This window comes from Brienomyrus brachyistius, chromosome 3 (assembly GCF_023856365.1).
Source record: "Brienomyrus brachyistius isolate T26 chromosome 3, BBRACH_0.4, whole genome shotgun sequence".
Classification (NCBI taxonomy): Eukaryota; Metazoa; Chordata; class Actinopteri; order Osteoglossiformes; family Mormyridae; genus Brienomyrus; species Brienomyrus brachyistius.
Window position 1 is genome coordinate 11486396 of NC_064535.1, and position 19901 is coordinate 11506296.

General features: G+C 44.1%; 1 protein-coding gene across 4 annotated transcripts in view; it reads left to right on the forward strand.

The window, feature by feature from the left end:
* LOC125739132 (adhesion G protein-coupled receptor A1) overlaps positions 1-19901 on the forward strand; it is a 118061-nt gene that overhangs the window by 94655 nt on the left and 3505 nt on the right. For all 4 annotated transcript variants that reach the window (XM_049008938.1, XM_049008940.1, XM_049008939.1 and 1 more), the window contains 3 exons: positions 3927-4054; positions 7248-7371; positions 11937-12085. In XM_049008938.1, coding sequence (XP_048864895.1) covers positions 3927-4054; positions 7248-7371; positions 11937-12085 — 401 coding nt within the window. The remainder of the gene's footprint in view (positions 1-3926; positions 4055-7247; positions 7372-11936; positions 12086-19901) is intronic.

Below are 19901 nucleotides of genomic sequence, written 5' to 3' on the forward strand. Positions count from 1 at the left end.
TTATTCTACAGAAAATTGTAAATACCAGATTTGCATATAAAATAATTCTGTTGCACTGAAGTCACTGTTAAATCGTTCCATGATCTGGCCTACTTCACTGCGTTTCCGAATAAAACAGTGTGGTTTAAAGCTCTACAAGCATTTTGGGAATTTTGAGAAGTTCCTAAGCAGGAAGAGTTTGTTTCCTATTGCCCATCCATCTTCCGGCCATCCATTTAGTACAGGGTCTTCGACACCTGACCCAGGCAGCACAAGGCAAAATGCAGAGGTGCAGCCTCAGCCGGATTGTAGGACCGATGGACACACTCAGGTACTACGGGCATGTTAAGAGTGCCACAAGGAAACGTGCACAAATTCTGCCATATAGAACAGAAGTGGGATTCAGACCCTCGGTTCTGGAGGTACAGGGGTATATTTATGTGAAATGTATACATTTAGCACAAATTACATTATAGCGAAAATTCAATTTCCAAACAAAATTCACAATATGAATAACCCCAGCGTTACGCAGCTGCTCCTGTTCTATTTTGGAACATTACGTAAATCAAATTGCTAGTCTTCTAAGCTCTTTTGTGTGTTTTTGTGTATTTGGGTGTCTGCATGCGGTGGTGAAGCAGACAGGATGGTTCTTCCTTTTTGGGTAAATGGATAACAGTGTGCTGACAGTCTCTCGCTGTGGAGATTGCAGAGCACAGGAGAGGCTTTAGGCAGGCCTGCCGTGCCACAGCGGCTGTGAATAAGCACTGCGGATGCTTGTGCCTGTTTATGTGTATATTGTGCTGTATATAACGGCTTCTATAGCAGTGGATACTAGTTCCAACCTTTTAAAGTCCAGATCAGGGATGCGTGACAGTGCTGTCATTGTGGTCAAGAAATCTTTACATCCACATTATTGAAGTCTTGCCAGTCGCCTTTCACTTCTGGGCTTCCGCATGTATCATCATTTAGGAGTAATCTGAGCCTGTATGCAAAAGTATATTAACTTCATTTAATTCCCTGGCTTTTAGGTGAGATGTGCAGTAACAATATCAACGTGGCGTGTCTGCGCTTTGTAAAATGATCTCGTCCAATTAACATCACCTTTTTACATCCAGAAAGGAGGGGTAACTGGGTTGCATTTAATTTGCACGACAGCAGACGAAGAGTGAAAAGGATGGATATAAAATTCCACTTTAAACGTAGCTGACAGAGAACAATAACGTACGCTCAGAGAGAATGGTCTGATGATAATTCAGGCTTTTTATACTTTTATACAGAGAAACTGCTGTAATGGATTCTGCTGTTAGATGGGACAATAGCTTGGAGAGGAGTAGGTGCTATGCTACCTAATACTATAATAATAATAATAATAATAATAATAATAATAAGTACAATATTTTGATCCAATGCTGCAAGGCTGTGTGAAACAGCTCTAATTAAACAGGTTTTTCTCTTAAGTAACATGTACTGTCACACTTTAGACTGGTATATTTTATAGTTAGGAGCAATGGCTTCTTAGTTTTCTTGCTAATATACAGAATGTCCACATTAGACAGTCATTACAATATTCTACATAAATGCATCTGCATGAAAGTGCCGTACAAGATGATTCATATATACTGTACATAATATTATGGGCGAGTATTTACATTTTTGAAGTCAACACCTACAACCAATACTAATATTAATCTGTACTGTTAATACGCTACCACAGCCAATGTGGAGTGTGCATATTTGCCCCATTTTAAGCCGATTACCTACAGATACCCTTCCTGCAGTCCAAAGGTACTTGTATTGCCCGTGGTGCATGACTATAGTATGTATGCTTGCCCTGCAGTAGACTGGCATCCTGAAGGTTGTTCCTTTGTTGGCTGGGATACCCCCCCCCCCCCTCCCCATTAACCTGGTACTGGTTACGTGGGATCTGTACTCTTACATGAGAACTCTGCTTTTTAAAGGTATAGATTGAACTTGTTGCACCAGATGCAGTGCTATGTTACTTTCAGGAAGATCAGCTGACCTCTTGCGCTGCCGTGCCTGTAATCCTGACTGAAGAGCATTTGGATCATATTAACAGTATTACAAGAGCATCCAAAATCAGGCATACATTTGCCGTACAAGCAGATAGTAAATGCAGTCTGTTTAATGTAGCTCCATATCAGATACTGTAAATACCGATCGTTATCGGTCTTGAACACAGGTATAGCCAGAGGTGGAGATTTCAGGTCCAGAGAGTATAAATCCAGACCAAGATTTTGTTTCAACCAAGCAGTTGAGTATAAAGAGTCACAGTGACAGAGTACTCAACTGGTTGGTTGAAACTAAATCTTGGTCTGGATTTGTACTCTCTGGACTTGAAATCTCCACCTCTGGGTATAGCAGCAGTCCTGTCTGAGTCATTGTTCAGTACTCCGGTCTCATAATTACTCCACCCTCACCCTGTTAGGTACTATGCAATTTCTCTGCAGCCATTGTGTTGTGCATTATGGTTACACTTCTTTCTATGCAACTGGATATATTATAATTTCTGTAATGCTGCTCTGTGTTTCAACAAAATCATTTGCCCTAATTGCTGTGTGGCATTTCATAATCGCTCCAGGGTCACTTAAAATTTGGATTAATTAGAGTCGGTGGTTAGACTATTTACTAGATGTAGAGGTATAGAAAATGGACAGTTCTGCATCTGCAGGATGGAAGGCTTGTGACCAGTAGAATTTCCACTTGAATTATCTCTTTTTTTTTTTTTTTTGGCGAGGGAGGTAGGATCATTTTTACAAATATAAATTATTTTTAGGCTTTCGGTTACTATGCCCACGCATGGGTCTGTATGACCCCGAAGAGAGTTCCAGTCCATTGGGTCCCAGTGGCAAGATAAAGGTGGACAGCTCTATGTACGGCAGTCCAGTGGCTGTGCTCCGGAAGTGTGCTGGGGGAAAGTCCTTGCTAAACATGGAGCTTCATCATGCCAGGGACACGCGGTTCCCGCAGACAGGAGGTTTCGGCTCAGGTCTCCAAGTGCAAGAGCAGTTTAGATTCACAGTGTTACACCCTCAGGTCCTTTCACTGATAACTGGGTCAGGACAGGCACCAAATATAGGCAGCTTTGGGTCGATTGTTGGGGGAAACACAGTTTGTTTTTTTGTTTTTTTTTTTATCACAGGTTCAAAAGAGGAAGGTCTCCTGTATATTAAACGGTCCCTATCTGTCAGTATTCTTGTATTGCATACCTGTTCAGTGCTTTGAAATTTGTTTTGTAAGTGGCTCAACACCTCCATGACACCACAAGCATTTATATTGTATGTTATTGGTAGAACGGAGTAGCTGTGTTTCACTTATTTATGTAACTTTAAAGAGGATTTCCAACAAATTGTATAATCTTAGGCTGTTTAGTACAGATGAATTCAGAATCTATAGCGTTTGTTTAGTTTAGTAAAGCAAGTATGCCTTTTCTGCTTTGGCTTCAGGTTTGGGGATCACACTTGTTCCCAAGGTAATTCCTAGGAAGCGTTTTATTATTGTCTCGACTCCTGTGCTTTACTGTTTTGTAGCAATAAAGATATTAACAGTGTAACCTGAAAATGTCTTTTTATAGTGCAGTAATGCAGTTTTATTTGGATACACGCAATATTATTGGGTGATTAATAAGCTTGATTTTTAGTGGCGTTCCCTTAATACACTCACCCTCATGTGACAGTTATTGATACAGGATAGGCTGCTGTACTTAGTTCTGAAACAATAACTGCATCGTGCCTGTGTGCGTTTGTCATCGCGTGTGTCCTGGTGCACGTGTGTGCATGTGTGTCCCACAAGAAGACGTTACCATAGCTTTGGCTTGTCTCTCCATGTCTGCAGAAAAAGCCCGATCAATCCCAAATGGATGCAGCCAGCGCCTGCCCGTCCCGCTGCCCCATGTCTAAAGGGGCTCTCTGTCCTTCTCTCTCCCTCAGGATCTGAAGAAGGTGCTGTCTTTCCCCCCTTACCCCAGCGAGTTCCTGCATCCGGTTGTGTACGCGTGCACGGCTGTCATGCTGCTCTGCCTGTTTGCTTCCATCATTACCTACATCGTGCACCACAGGTAAAGCTCCAGCCATTGATACACTTTTCTCTGTCTGTGTGTGTGTGTGTGGATTATGTTTATGTTGCATTGTGGGGACCAAATGTTCCCCACAATGTAATTAAAAACCCGTTATTTTCACATTGTGGGAACCATTTTTAGGTCCCCACAAAGATCTGTGAATGCAGTCAAAAAACTAAAAATGCCAATAGTCTTGTATTTCGTTTCGTTACTTATAGATAATGTTAGGCCTGGTAGGGGTCAAGATGGCCATGTTGGGATTGCTATTTTTCTCATAGAAATGAATGGAGAGTCCCCACAAAGGTATAATTACAAACTTGTGTGTGTGTGTGTGTGTGTGTGTGTGGTCAATAAAACCTGTTATTTTCAGTCGTCCCATGGAGGACACTCAGTTATATAAAAATTTTTGCCTGCAATCAAAGGGTAGGGGTTAAGGTTGTCATCGTCAGGATTAGGGTTATGCCCACAGAGATGAATGGAGAGTCCCCACAGAGATATAGATATCGAATCTGTTTGTGTGCTTGCCTCTCTGCCTGAAGAGAGCGTGTCGTTTCTTTTACACTGTAAATGTCTCTGTAGTGCACAGATGACTGAGCAGGGCCTCATTTATTTAGTGGAGCCTTGATGGGTGATCGGTGATTGACTAGTTTTGACAATTCAAGAGCTTTGCTTTCCAAAGAGTAACGTTCTGATTGATACATTGTTAGCAATAAATTTGACTGAAAAGTCTGTCCAATTACTACTTTATCTTGTCATTCATTTTTATCGATTCTTTATTAAAGTCGTCATAATATACGAGGCCTGGAATAATGTTAGGAAAGCTGCTATGTACGAATATAGATGATTAAAACCTGTAACAAGTGGTTCTGAGCTCAGCAGCATGGCAGAATTCTCACGGAGCTTTGTGAATGTTTTTCTATTGGTGCCGGTTGTGAGTAGATGTCATATGATGCTATCCATCACATCAGTGTATACACCATGAGGCATAAAGAGAGCAAAAGTAATAAACGCTATTAAATTTTATGAAATGTTATATTTATGGTGTACTTTGGCACCAGAGGTATTGTAGAATTGCCAGGAATGTTAAGAGCAGGTATTGAATTCTTTTTCAGAAGAATGGTGGTAAAAATCTATAGAGTTTCTCCCAAAATGTGTAGAGGGATAATCAATGAACAGCTATTTTTCAGCTATTTTGAACAGTAAATTATTCACTATTTTGTGGCATTTTCAAATAGTTATATTACATTTTTGTTAAATTCGCCATTGAAATATTATGATATATTTTACAAAGTACTACAAAAATTATGAAGGCATTATTAAACAGAGAAAAAAAACTGTTAATGTGGAAATAATAGGTCTTTTTGTGATAAGTTTCTTCAACCCCATTCATTTTACAAAGCTATCATGGAAAATAAAGTGCTGTTTGAAAGTACTGAATTACCTGAAAACAAATTAAAATGAAGCTATTGATTTAAAATTTAATACATTTATAATGATACTTATGTCACCTGTTATGGTAATATGTTACCATTTTATGTATTAATAATATGTTAAGTAAACTCCAAATTTTTTAAAATGCTTTTCCAATACATATGACCCTTTCTGTTTTACTAGAGTGATTCCACTTAAGGGCCCAGCTAAAGGGTACTAGAGGAATGTCCTTCCTGGAATTTGAAACTGCAACATTCGACATTCAAGTTGGGAGCCCCTGTCCAATATGTTACATTCTGCTCTGCATGTATGCAGGCTGTCAGCATGAAGATATTAAAAGTGCACGATTACTGTAACAACATTCAGAGTTTAAATGTCTTGGTTATTTGATCATTAGTCCTGCTGTCACAGATCCCCACAAAGGATAAACAGCCGTCACAGCAAAAGAACACATTTGCATATTTAGTGGCTGCTTTTGTCCAAAGCAAAACTGAGGATCAGAAGACAGGGTCAGACAGTGTCTGTTGGGAAACTGGGGTTGAGGGCCTTGTACCAAGCGCCCAGTGGTGACATCACTTACGGATTTGATCCATCTGCCTTTAGATCCTGGGCATGGATCCCTAACCCGCTGAGCTGCACACACTCCGCTCTCAGATCACACACAGGTTGAGATCAGTTGCATTTTGGCCCCACCCATTTGTCTCCCCTTTCCCTTTAAACCAGATTTGAAGCCTAAAAATTAGTTCTGTGTTTTCATTGTGTCCATTTGGGAGCCACTGTTGACAGTATAGAACAGGAAACTGGAAGGAATCTGTGTTCCCCACCAATCATATGCTTCAGCCAAATAAACCGTGGTGCCACACAATAATATGTCTGTGAAAATGCCTGTTTCGCTTTTGGAGGTTAGCCAGTAGGTCTACCAGCAGGCATTTTCGGTTATGCCGCATATTGTCTCTCTCATAACAGTTTCCATCTGCCAAGGACAATTAGGAAAAGGAGACCTGCGTCAATTTAGGGGTAGGACATTTTCAGGATATTAGCAGATCGACCGTGAGTCATAGTTTCTGGGCTGGAAAGCCACTGGAGGCGGTGACCCTCTGAGCTGGCAGAGCTCATCTCGGGTTTGACCATGCCTGTCAGGTGCAGGTTAATGCACCTGAACCAGTCCATCCCAAACCAGTTCTCCACCCAAGCGGCCACCAGTTGGCTTTTAGGTGATTTACAGCTTCCCTTGCCATGCTTCAACAGAAATGGAATTCTACTGCTCCATGCCTGGGTGTCTTTAGAACGGTCTCATTTATAAAGGGACAGGAAATCCTTGTCCTTCATGAATGACTGAATATTGGGAGCACTATGGATCTTTATCTTTTCCTTTATTTACTGACTTCTTTATCCTAGGGCAACTTGCTCATACGATGATTTATGAAAATGGATGTTCTCCGGTGCAATTCGAGTTAATTACCCCGTTCAACCGAACAAATGATTACCCCACCTGGGATTTAAACCCATAAACACATGGTCGCAAATTTATTTTCAAGTAATACACCTTGCCCTTTAGCTGCTAATAATTAAGTGAAACTAAGGAAGCAGTCAGTATGAAGGAATCTGTTTAAAGTTATGGCTAATTAATGTTTACCGTACTCACTGTGCCATCTGTAGTTTGTAGTAATAAAACAAGCTATGGGTTTGCATGTCATCTTTGTGGTCTTTCATTTGACAGATTTGCATTTATTCTATTAATTTTTTCATTTCTTTTTGGTAGCACAATCCGCATCAGTAGGAAGGGATGGCACATGCTCCTCAACTTCAGTTTCCATACGGCACTGACCTTCGCTGTGTTTGCTGGTGGCATCAATCGAGTCAAATATCCCATCATTTGTCAAGCGGTAAGTTCACTGCCCATGATATATGTACCCATATGTGGTATAAAAAACATTTGGTGCGAGGCTCGTGCCTTTATGTACGTGGTATAAATGCTGCAGCACTGCGCTCAGATGCCAGCAGCAGGGCATCTGCGCCTCAGTGTGTGTAATCACATCAGTAGCTGCTGGTTTGAAGTAATGTCACTGAGCCTAGAGGGGCTTCATCAAAGTCCCTAACATATGACTTCTTAAACACTAATGTCTGCTTCACACCATGCGGCTCCAGAGGTGACAATGTGCTTAAACAAGTGAACAAATGGGATTAAGCAGCTTTTTTTAGGGGTTAGTGATACATTGTAGCGGAGTATCCAGTCACGAAGGCTCTGGTTCGCATCTTGTAAAATGGACAGGGGTCTTTCAGGATACCATTGTCGATTTTGATAAGCATCTGATTTTGATAGTCTCCACTGTAAGCATTTGAGCTGAACAGAACTGGCAGTGAACTGTTCCTGAAACTTAACGCATATTGCATATTGCATCACTGCGTAACCTGTGACCTGTTGCATGAGAAGGATTCTCAGACCTCTTCTCTGCTCAGGACGATCTCTTGCTATGTGCTTCCACCCTGTTATGCAGCTATGACTGTACCCCAGGAGTTAGGGTTAGGGTTAGGTTTATTAGGTATGGTAGTCCTATGGCTTGGGAACACTTACAGACGGGCAACACAGAAAAGCAAGTTCATCATGAGACACTTTACTTGGAAAAAGTTCAAACAAAACACACCTCGACTGGAGAGACCAAAGAATAAGCAGTGACAAGAAATGTTACAAAGTGTATATAATCATTAAGGCTGGGAGACTCGCTTGTGTCAAACCAAGCTGGTTCAAGACTCAGAACAGATTGAAGAGCGAGGGGAGCTTCTACAGAAGCACAAGATACAGATGAAATCAGTGACACCATGAGGGGCAGGAAACAGAACAGAAGCAGGAGCTGATCTGATGTGACTGTTTAGAACATTCCGGAAAGCTTGTGAACCTTCTACAGAAATCAAGGTGTTCTCACTGCAGCCCTCTGGTGGTCACCCTCAGAATTGCCTAGAGCTGTAATATTGGGTTTCTCAGAAGCTATACACCAACCAGCCATAACATTACATCCACTGGTAGGTGAAGTGGATAACACTGATTATCTCATTACAATGACGCCTGTCAAGGGTGCCATTATATATTATGCAAGTGAACAGTCAGTTCCTGAAGTTGATGTGTTGGAAGCAGGAATAATGGGCAACTGGAAGGATCGGAGCGGCTTTGACAAGGACTAAATTGTGATGGCTAGGAGACTGTGTCAGAGCTTCTCCAAAACAGCAGGACTAGTGGAGTGTTCCTGGTATGCAGTGGTCAGTACCTACCAAAAGTGGCCCAAGGAAGGCCAGCCAGTGAACCGGCGATGGGGTCATGCTCGCCCGAGGCTCATTGATGCACGTGGGAAGCAACGGCTAACTTGTCTGGTCCAGGAGCACAAGCGAGCTACTGTAGCACAAATTGATAAAAAAGTTAATGCTGGCTATGATAGAAAGGTATCAGAACACACAGTGCATCGCAGCTTACTGCATTTGGGGCCGCATACTCGCAGACCGGTCAGAGTGCCCATGCTGACCCCTGTCCACCGGCAAAAGCACCTATGATGGGAATGTGAGAGTCAGAACTGGACCAATGGAGCAATGGAGGAAGATGGCCAGGTCTGATGAGTCACATTTTCTGCTACATCATGTGGACGGCTGCGTGTGTGTGTGTCATTTACCTGGGGAAGAGATGGCACCAGGATGCACTAATGGGAAGACAGCAAGTTGGCGGAGGCAGCGTGATGCTCTGGGCAATGTTCTGCTAGCAAACCTTGGGTCTTGGCACTCATTTCAATGTTACCTCGCTGCATGCCACTTACCTAATCACTGCTGCAGACCAAGTACACCCCGTCAAGGCAATGGTGTTCCCCAATGGCAGTGGCCTCTTTCAGCAGGACCATGTGTCCTGCCACACTACAAAAATTGTTCAGTAATGGTTTGAGGGACATGAAAAAGAGTTCGAGGTGTTGACTTGGACAAGCAAGTCAAATCCACGAGGGCCCCACCTCACAATTTATAGGACTTATAGGATTTGCTGCTAATTTCTTGGTGCCAGATACCAGAGGTCTTATGGAGTCCATGCCTTGAGTGGTCAGAGCTGTTTTGGTGGCACAAGGGGGGCCGACACAATATTAGGCAGGTGGTTTTGATGTTATGGCTGATCAGTGTATAAGTATTAGAATAGTAATTGTGCTACACACAAACATATACAGGCCCAAAGCATAAAGAATATTAACAAGGACGGTATTCTGACATTCTTACTCTTCGTCCTTTTGAGGGATGTCTTACATACGTTTTAATGCTGATTTAAGAAATGTGCTCAGAATGTTTCTCTAACCAATAGTTTGTCGACAGTGAAGTCATTTTAGGTTATATATAATTTATATATAATTTTGGCAGTATATCCTTATTTGGAATGTATGGGCATATTTAAGAGTAATTTAGAAAAAAATATTTTATTTCTATTTCTGAGCATTAAAGGGACTTTACAGAAGGAGGGTAAGTCTGTCTTGCCAGAGTTTACAGGCTGTAACATGTTTGGACAGGTTGAGACAGGATCCTGTTCTCTCTCTGATATGGAAAAGCGATGTCGAGGCAGATGGAATCCCAGTATGATTGCTAGCTTTTACTGGACCCTTAAGAAGGATGTTCCTGAGGCCAAGTATGGCAGAGAAATTTTCACTATTACCATTTAGATGAGTCACTGCCACCTTAAACATATACTGTAAATAAAGGTACGTCTTATAGCGTAAGGTTTAATTGTATACAACTCAAAATCTTTACGTGATGGGTACATTCTGATTAAATATTTGAATTCCGCACAAACAATACGGTAAGATTCACCTTTGATTTGTGTAATAAAACGACAGTAAAAATTTGTTGGCCAGTGATTAGCTTTTTTTTCAGTTAAAGTTTTACTGGATGGTAGCAATCAACATGAATAGTGAAAGAGAAGGAAAAGGCAACAGAAAAAAATCCAGGATTTGTTCGGTCTGCATTGCGTCCTGTTGCATTTGTTACATTTGAATAACACCGGCTATGGTGCCTCACATAATGATGGCATCATTTTTCAAACCTTCTTTAGGGGGATTCTATCCCCACCACGACACCCCCATTCTCGAATCAGGGATGCAGAGCACAGGTTCTGCAGAACTGCAGTGCACCACCTGCCAGGGAAACTTCAAGGACTTCCAGACTATCTGCGGGAAAAGGGGGCTTTCATCGAATGCCTCTCCCCCCTCACTGCAACTCGCACAGCCTCGGCAGTCCTTGTGTATCACTGTGTGTATAGAAATCTCCCATCAGCTCTGAGCGTGTGACAAAAACCACTATCAACCCAAATGCCAAACCTGTCCACTAACTGCAAGAAAATCTGTAAACTGATGTTGTCCTTTCACTATTGAATGACGTAAATATGGACCCTGCCTTTCTTAAGCCGCCTGCTTTGTGCCAGCATTCAATTTAAACCATTAAGCAGTACAAAAACATTTTCATTTCTGTCGAGCTGCTTGTTGATTCCTCCTGCTGTGGATCTCTAACCTTACTCTAATCTTATTATGCGAGAGAATGAAATATGTATGTCTTTTAAGAAATTTCTGTAGTTTGCACATGCTAGTTTAATAGACTAAGATCAGAGGTGCACTATATTAATCCCACAGTATAAAAAAATATTTTTAGGCTACTTGTTATATTGGGTCCAGGCTCATGTTCAGTTGGATGGATGGATGGATGGATGGATGGATTACAGTAATATTTTAACCATTTGCAGATGCTGGAGACATTTTTATGAGGTTATTTTGTTTTATTACATAATTCATCATAAAAGCTCATGTCAAAAAGACCTGTCTCCAGATCCAGAGCCTTCTTGTTCATTATAAATGGTAGATTTGATTTTAACAAAAAGTTCTGTCTAAAAACCTGCCTTGTCTCTGAAACTTGTCTGTCACGGCTGCAATGTAAGAGCACAGGGTTAACAGCTGTCCTGCCCTGTTCTGACCCACACTAGCCCCACTATTCAGCACTGACCCAAATTACTGCAGCTACATTACTATTCACTGCCTTCCTCATTCTATCCAGTAACACTTCTCCCTGACATACAGACCTTGTCTGTGTTCATTTAAACCACTATATTGTACCTCATTCTGATCCCACTGTCCGAGCACTACCTCATACTCAATTAAGTGCCCTAACAATAGCATAATTAAATAAATAAAATCTTTTACAGTGTCAAGTGTCTTTTTAGGAATAGCTGATGTATTTGAATTGTCCTCCATGCACCCAGGCTTTACTATACATATTTTTTTTGACTGGTCAAAAACTTTTGCAGCAGGAGAAATGGACAATCAGACCATGCTAGGGCTCTGTCAGTTACATTGGTCCTGTCTTTGTTTTATACAGTGAGATACGGCGTGTTACTCTGGGTGTACACGCACCTGTATATCACCTGAGCATGTGACTCTCCCCGGTGCAGGTCGGCATCGTGCTCCACTACTCCACACTGTCCACCATGCTGTGGCTTGGTGTCACCGCACGGAATATTTACAAACAGGTGACCAAGACGCCCCACCAGACACAGGACGGAGGAGACCCCCCCCCGAACCCCAAGCAGCCCATGCTGAGGTAAGCAAAGAGCTTGAGGTCTTCCTGAGCCGGAGTTCCTGACAGGCAGCATATCACATGTTACTCAATCACATGATTGCACACATCTGTGCAAGCTGGAGGACATGTGTGCTTACAGTATGTGCCTCTTAAGCGTGTGATTAACAGTGTTGGGGCGTAACTAACTAAAATTAACGACACTACCAACTTTTTTCAGCTTAACAATTTTAAAACACTGGAGTTTTCCAGTAACTTTTTAAATATATTTTTTACAGATACCGTTGTACATCGCTAACATTGCTACATCGTTAAAAATACTACAGGTCATCGTTGACCTGTATAGCAACTTTTTACTGATCGATTTTACCGCCGTTCCGCAACTGGCAGCGCGAGTGCTGCCCCGCGTGAATGTATGATAGCTTCCGCCCCAACTGCTGGCAGCACACGCGTCCCCACGAGACGCTCATTCATTCATCTCGTGCTCAAGCTATTGTTTGCAGCGCTCACAGTCCAGGATCCATCGTATCTGTTTCTGTGTTAGCAGCTTAAATGGTGATAAAAAGGTTATAACAATAATCAACTAAGAAAATTGCGATAAAAAAGTTAAAAGCACCAAACTATTGACTTAAAGATTATTCAAGATGGATTTTAATATACAGTACACTGTACATATGATTGTTTATAAAATTACACCAAAGAAGCTTTTTTGAAACCTTATAATGGTTTGACATTACATTGTTAAAAAATATATATTAAGTAATCATATGTCACGGGACGCTGGAAGCCGGTAAGGCGAACAGGCAGGCGAGCCAACAGGAAGCAGGCAGACAGGCGAAAGCAGTGCAAACGGGGATTTATTTAGGCAGACGGGAACAGGAAACATCTCACACGAACTAACATCAATGACGGACCAAGGACTCGGGTAAGACACGGACTGAAATACACAGGACTGAGCAAATAAACTAGATACAGCTGGGTACAATCGAGAGAAACCACGTGGGTAATCAGGGGGCGTGGCACACAGGAGGAGCGGACGAGCCGGGCATGACAGAACCCCCCCCACAAAGGCGCGCTTCTCCGGGCGCGCCAAGGAAGGGGGCGACGGACGGGACTAGGCAAAACAAGACCTGAAAAACAAGAACAGAATCAACGCAGGACAGGGAACAGGACCGAAGCACAAAACACAGCGAGGGACAAGACAAGACAAAACCTGACAGAGGGTCGGGAAAGCGGAGAGACAGACCAGAAACGGGGACACAGAGGGAACAGGCGGGACAAAAGGAGCGGGAGTGACGGGAGGGAACGACGGGAAACCAGGAATGGAGAGGGGCAGAACAAAGGGACCAGGAACAGAGGACGGCAGGACAAAGAAAGGAGGGAGAAAGGCAGGGGCACAGGGCGAGAAGGAGGGGGTACCAAGGGGAGCCCGAGGGAGCCTAAGCGGGCGACGGGAGGCAGCCGGAGGGGCCGCAGGCGGCCGGGAGGCCGGAGCCGGAGGGGACCCCGGAGGGGCCGAGGAGGCAGGGCGAGGGACCCGCGGAGGGGCCAGGGAGGAAGCAGGAGGGAGCACCGGGGAAGGGGACGAGGGAGCAGGAGGGGCCCACGGCGAAGGCCCGGAGGAGGGGGGAGCCGCAGCAGGCGGCGACGTCCGGTGGAGGGCCGGAGGTAGGGGCCCCGCAGGCAACCGAGGAGCCGCCGACGGGGAGTCCGCAGGCGGCCGACCAGGCTCTGGAGAGGGGAGCGAGGCGGGGCGACGAGGCCTCGGAGGGGGACCCACAGGCGACAGCCGACCCGGAGGGCCAGGACCCACGGGCACCAACCGAGCCAGAGCGCAGGCGAGGGAGGGCGAGCCAGGGGGCAGGGCGGGCGGGACCCCAGCCCTGCGTCTGTGTCCCCTTCCCCTGCGGGACACAGACAGGCCGACCCTAGTTCGGGGTCGATGTCGCCGGGGCGAGGGACAAGGCGTTACGAGTTCTGTCCCCGAGGGGTCCCATTCCAGCTCCTCCACCTCCGAAGAGGGAGGAACCAAGATGGAGTTGTCCGGGACCACCTCGGGGACTAGGACAGGGACTGGAGCTGCTGCAGGCGGAGGGGGCGCCTCTGGAGCTGCTGCAGCAGGGCGGTCAGGGACAGGAGCGCAGTCAGGGACAGGAGCTGCAGGCGGCTGCAGTGGGGGCGCCTGCCCGGGAGCTGCAGCAGGCGGCTGCAGTGGGGGCGCCTGCCCGGGAGCTGCAGCAGGTTGCTGCAGTGGGGGCGCCTGCCCGGGAGCTGCAGCAGGTTGCTGCAGTGGGGGCAGAAGCTGCGCTGGCTGCGCAGGTGGCTGCGGTGGCTGCACGGGCATAGCGGAGAGTTCCAGCATGGCCAGTGCGGAAGGAGGTACCACGGGGAACACCGCCCCTGCTACTGGGGAAACCTGCTCCTTCCTCCACAGGAGCAGTCTCCTCAAAGTCTCCTCTGCTACAGTCAGCTGCTGGAGTGGAGACTCTGGGGTAACGGCGGCGAACTCCTTCTGCAGCTGTTCCAGGAGCTCAGCCGCCTCTGGGGAGTCTCTGAAGGCTGGTTCCCCCCTCACGTGCCAGAACAGATCCTGGAGGGCAAAAAACCTCTTGGCCAGGATCATGGCTGTGGACTGAGTAGGAGCGGGGAGCGTACTGGCTGTAGCAGGTGCCGGAGGCAGCGCCTGAGGTGGAGACAACGCCTCGGGTGTAATTGCTGACGGGTCGTCCGCTAGCGGGACAGGCAGGTCCTGCGCAGACGAGACGGGCGTGGCCCCTTTAAGGATCCGGGGAACCCGTGGTATAGCGTCCCTAACCGAGCTGGCCCATCTGTTGGGCAGTTTAGCGGCGGCGATGATCCCAGAACTGCCCGGAGAGTCCTCCAGATCATCGGCAGGGAGACAAGCGGGGACAAGGGCGCACGCGCCCAGGACAATCGCCGAAGCGATCGCCGGCTTGCTCTTCCTTTTCTTCCGCCGGTTCCTGATGACGGCGGGAGGCTGCGCGCTGCCAGCAAAGGCGGACGGCGGGAGAATAGTCCCCGGCTCGCGCGGCTTGACGTACCGCTCCTTCCGGAGCTCGTCCAGCCGCTGAAAGTTCTCGCACACCTCCTCCGCGAGGTGCGCGTCCTCCTCCAGGGACATCCGGTCTAGGATATCCCAGCTCCGGTCGACGAGGTCCCATGCCGGGGGATCTTCCCGAATACCGGGCTGGGCAATCCAAAATAGCAGCTGTTCTACGTAACTGCAGTAGTCCTCTTCAGCTACGGAAGCTGTCCTTTCTTTAGGGTCCGTCATTCTGTCACGGGACGCTGGAAGCCGGTAAGGCGAACAGGCAGGCGAGCCAACAGGAAGCAGGCAGACAGGCGAAAGCAGTGCAAACGGGGATTTATTTAGGCAGACGGGAACAGGAAACATCTCACACGAACTAACATCAATGACGGACCAAGGACTCGGGTAAGACACGGACTGAAATACACAGGACTGAGCAAATAAACTAGATACAGCTGGGTACAATCGGGAGAAACCACGTGGGTAATCAGGGGGCGTGGCACACAGGAGGAGCGGACGAGCCTGGCATGACATCATATTACTTTTAACACCATGTTTCACATTTTTTAAAATTAATTTGCTTTGTCCTGCAGCACAGATATTAAGTATTACCCGATGAAATAGCCTGTGGCTTGTCGTGTAGCTAACTACTATTTTAAAACAGTAGCTTGGCTGTAGCTTAGCTACTTTTAATCATAAGTAGCTTGAAGCTTCTGTTTAAAAGTAGCATCCTCAACACTGGTGATTATTAAGTCTGTGAATGCGGCATTATTAACGGTAGCATTCGCTGAGTGATTTCTCCTAAGACGGAATTTATTGAGCAGCCAGTGGGATAAGTTTGCATTCAAGTACTAGCCTAGGATGAAAATTTGTCTGACTACCCAAACCACTTTCCCCGATATATAATTACCATTTTCCTTACCTTGCTGAATCAAACCTGATGAGCTATGCAGTGTTTATCGATTCACTAGGCTATTCATTACACTATGTATGCATGTAAATTTTAGCAATGCAAAGATTCAGCTATGATAATGACATCCTCTACCTGGCTGCGCGGTTTTCTAATTTAAAAAACCAACGATTGTTCAGTGGGGATCTTTTACCGAACTGTAGTGAAATGGGAATGAAGTTCTTGAATCCGAGAGCTATTTCAGCACTGCGGCAGAATATTTCATAGCTTTTTTTGCCGTAGACTTGCAAACCTTATTAAGGAATAAATGTTATTAGATATGTAATGCTGGCAAAACTATGTGCTCTTTCATGGATCTTGCATGATGATTAATTTAATCCAGTTAAAAGGATAACTGAAAGGCTTTAAATGCATTTCCTGGAAAGATCTATTTGACGGCTATCTTAACATGTTTAATACTTAAAAGGAATTTGGAAGCAATTTTTTTATATGTTCTCTATTTGCAGATTAAATACATTTTGATCACCCACCTAAAGAATGATATTGGTGCCACATGTTTTTTTTCCTGTTATGGAGGATTGTTTAGTCTTGTCTTCCACATGATTGAAAAACCGTGAATGTTCCTCCTTGATTTGAATAGGAATTCAATTAAGTTTCTTATTTATCATTCCATTTGCATCAGATTATAACTGTGAGTTCATTTTTGAGAATTCCACAATGGTTTAATCAGCCATATTACACATGGTGTGTGTGTTTGTGTGTGTGTATGTGTATATATATATATATATATATATATATATATATACACACACACACACACATAGAGAGAGAGAGAGCGAGAGAGAGAGAGAGCACTGCCTCACACCTTGTCACAGATGACTGGGGGGTTCAAATCCCAACTTTACTCTGTATGTGGAATCTGTATGTTCTCCACTATTTTTATTGGTTTCTTTTTGCTGTCCAAAGACATAGGTAGGAGCACTGGTGTCCGGATTCTCATTCAGAACCGTGTGAAGGGGTGCAGTAAAGCTGTGTACTGTATAGTACAGGGAAGGTGCAAAATGTGGACTGTATGGGGGTCTCGGAGGACCGCTTTCAGAAAACACTGCCCTAGAGAGCAACACTGATATTCCGGTGGAAATAGCTGCTTGTGCACGTATTTGCTCATTAATCACTCCTGCCTACTGTTCAACTTGTAGGTGCGTGCAATGATTTATTGATAATGTGTTATTATTCTTATTATCTAGATCTTATTAGTATTAGAATATATTATGAGGTTTTATTTGAGTTATTGTACTAATTGGGGTGTTTTGCTGTATTACAGAACAGGTCAGGGTGTTATGAAGGCGTAGTACAAGATCAGGACGATGGTTCATAAAATCAGATTGTCACAGCGTGGCCGGGCAGGTACAGGTGAAGGGGAAACTGGATGCATATGCAGTATTAATGGTTTCTTGGGGGATACAAGTACAAGTACACATGAGGGGCCCACAGACATGACAGCAGCGACTCGCGGAGCAACACAGGACAAATGCAGAACCTGGCTGGCCAGGCCTAAGACCTTACATATAAAGGGTGAGACACAGGTGCGGCACGTCAGGGCAACATAACTGACAGGTACCAGATGCACTAAGGTACACACTAGGTAAGCCTGACACAAATAGTGCTCCTGTGTCTGGGGGCTTTGCAGATTGTGACAGCAATACATAGGTGTGGCAGTATTGGTGCAGTAGTATGATAAGTTTAAAAGACAAAATTTAAGCAAGATAGAAAGGAAAGTTGGTCTTTTTGAGTCATAGAAACCTGTTTCTAAACCAAGAGACTCTGAGGTACTGTACTTTCAGAGAGAAAACATTGTTTTTCTGCGTATTTATTTAATTAAAAACCATCTATAATTGATGTTGATATTCAAAATATGTAGAACATGTCTTTTTCTGTAGACGTTTGTCTGTATTACTCCTCTCAGAGGCAAAATTTGACAAAAAATGACCTTCACACTAAAGATTCATATTTTATGTACTGAACTTTTTTTGCACATTATGTTCTGAAAAAGACTCTCATCATGTCTGTTTGAAGACTGTTCAACTGATCTGTACAAAATCTGGGATTTGAGAAGAAAGTCCCTATACTAAAAAGTGCCTGTTAATCAAAATGTGGAGCTCTATAGTAATACTAACATTAAAACTATAACGTTTCAGTTGAAAGAACTCTTGCACTATTTGACATAGTGTACTAGCTTTAAATAATTAATTGATTCAAGGAGCCATATCCTTCACTATATTGAATTTCTTCTGTTTTTGAATTTTCAGGTTTATTCAAAAACACTTTCAGTGTGAAATCATATGGCTGCAGAATCAGATTTCAGCATTTACACTCTTCTGAATCATTCCCCTTTCGCAATGTTTCCTATTAGCGTAACATTTATAACACACGCGGTACCATACTTCATGCATGCCGTGTCACTAACCGTAATACGATGTTCTACTTGTTGGTAGGTTTACTTCACTGTACCTTTTATTTAAGTATGAATTTACTTTGTTTATTGTATGTGATGTGCTTATCTGAGAAGATCATTGCTAGACACAATTTTCCGCGCTAGAGGAAGGTACTGTGCAGGTGCTTTTTGGTTTATTGCCAATTTAAGTAATTTGATTTTGAAAAACCATTTGTGGAAGCTTGTCAAAAGCGACGTGGCAAGCACAGCGCTAACGCTACAGAGACACAGTGTGAGGCACATTTAATTTCTTAATGTCTACGCCTGTCAGTGGCTTTCTTTTATTTTTTTACACACTGAGTGACTCAGCATCATTTTCCTCCATTTAACTGTTGATGGTAGCGGTGATTCTTCCCTGTACATGTGATACAGTAAGTGCCCGAAGGAGCGATGGCTTACAGGCATATTCTGGTCTACCCTGTGGGGTCCTCTGCAGGGAAGTGCCACAGGCCCATCTCATTATCTGCACACTACACTTTTTAAAATGAGGTAACGCGGCACCTGACAGAGCACTGATATGCTGTGATAGACTCTAATGCTTGTAGCTGAGGGACCCTGGCCTGGGCTTAGCTGTTAGTGGCAAATCAATTTCAGTCGCTGTGTGATGCACTGTCATTGGCCAGCTCGGCCAGCCCCGCCCTTGGCACTTGTTTGATTACGGCCCAGAGTTCTGCAGACTCTACAGACCTTCAGTTTATGCTGCGCTGTTACTCAGAGTTAAACTATTCAAGATGAATGGCGGGGTTGTTCTGTCAAACATTTTGAAAGCTTAGCTGGAGGCTTTCAGATCTGCTATATTAGTACATGAACCTCCGAACAGACAAGCTAATGGTTTTATAAAACGTACATGATGCGTGTCTGCATTAGAATATACTTATTAGTCTGCGATTTTCCTTGTATTATATACAGACATGCAGGCAGGACTTGAGTCTTATAGTTGAGGCAATAAAGAAAGGAGGGTTTTTAATTGATCTTCCCAACGGACCTTATTTAATTTAACGCTGTTAACTAGTTACTTTTGGTGTAATAGTGGCTGAATACTCACAAACTGAAAGAAATTAAGGTTCCATTCTGTAGTTATTTGTTCCTTTTTGGCCATTGGAATTTTTTGTATTCAGTCAGCTTTTTTTTTTTTTACTCAGCTTTTTATTTTGCAGGAGGGAAAAAACCGATTTAGTCGCTATTCATGGAGCATCTGTGCTGTTTATGAATGATTTTGTTATTTTTTTTTTAACTCTTTTGAAATGTCATAGACATAAACAGCTTAAAAAGGCATCTGATTAAGAGATGATATGGAAAATCATCAAGGGTTTATCCTGAGCCACATAATCAGTAAAGGTCAGGTAATCCACTTGAGGTCTTTCAATAATCTAAAGTTAAAAGTAGG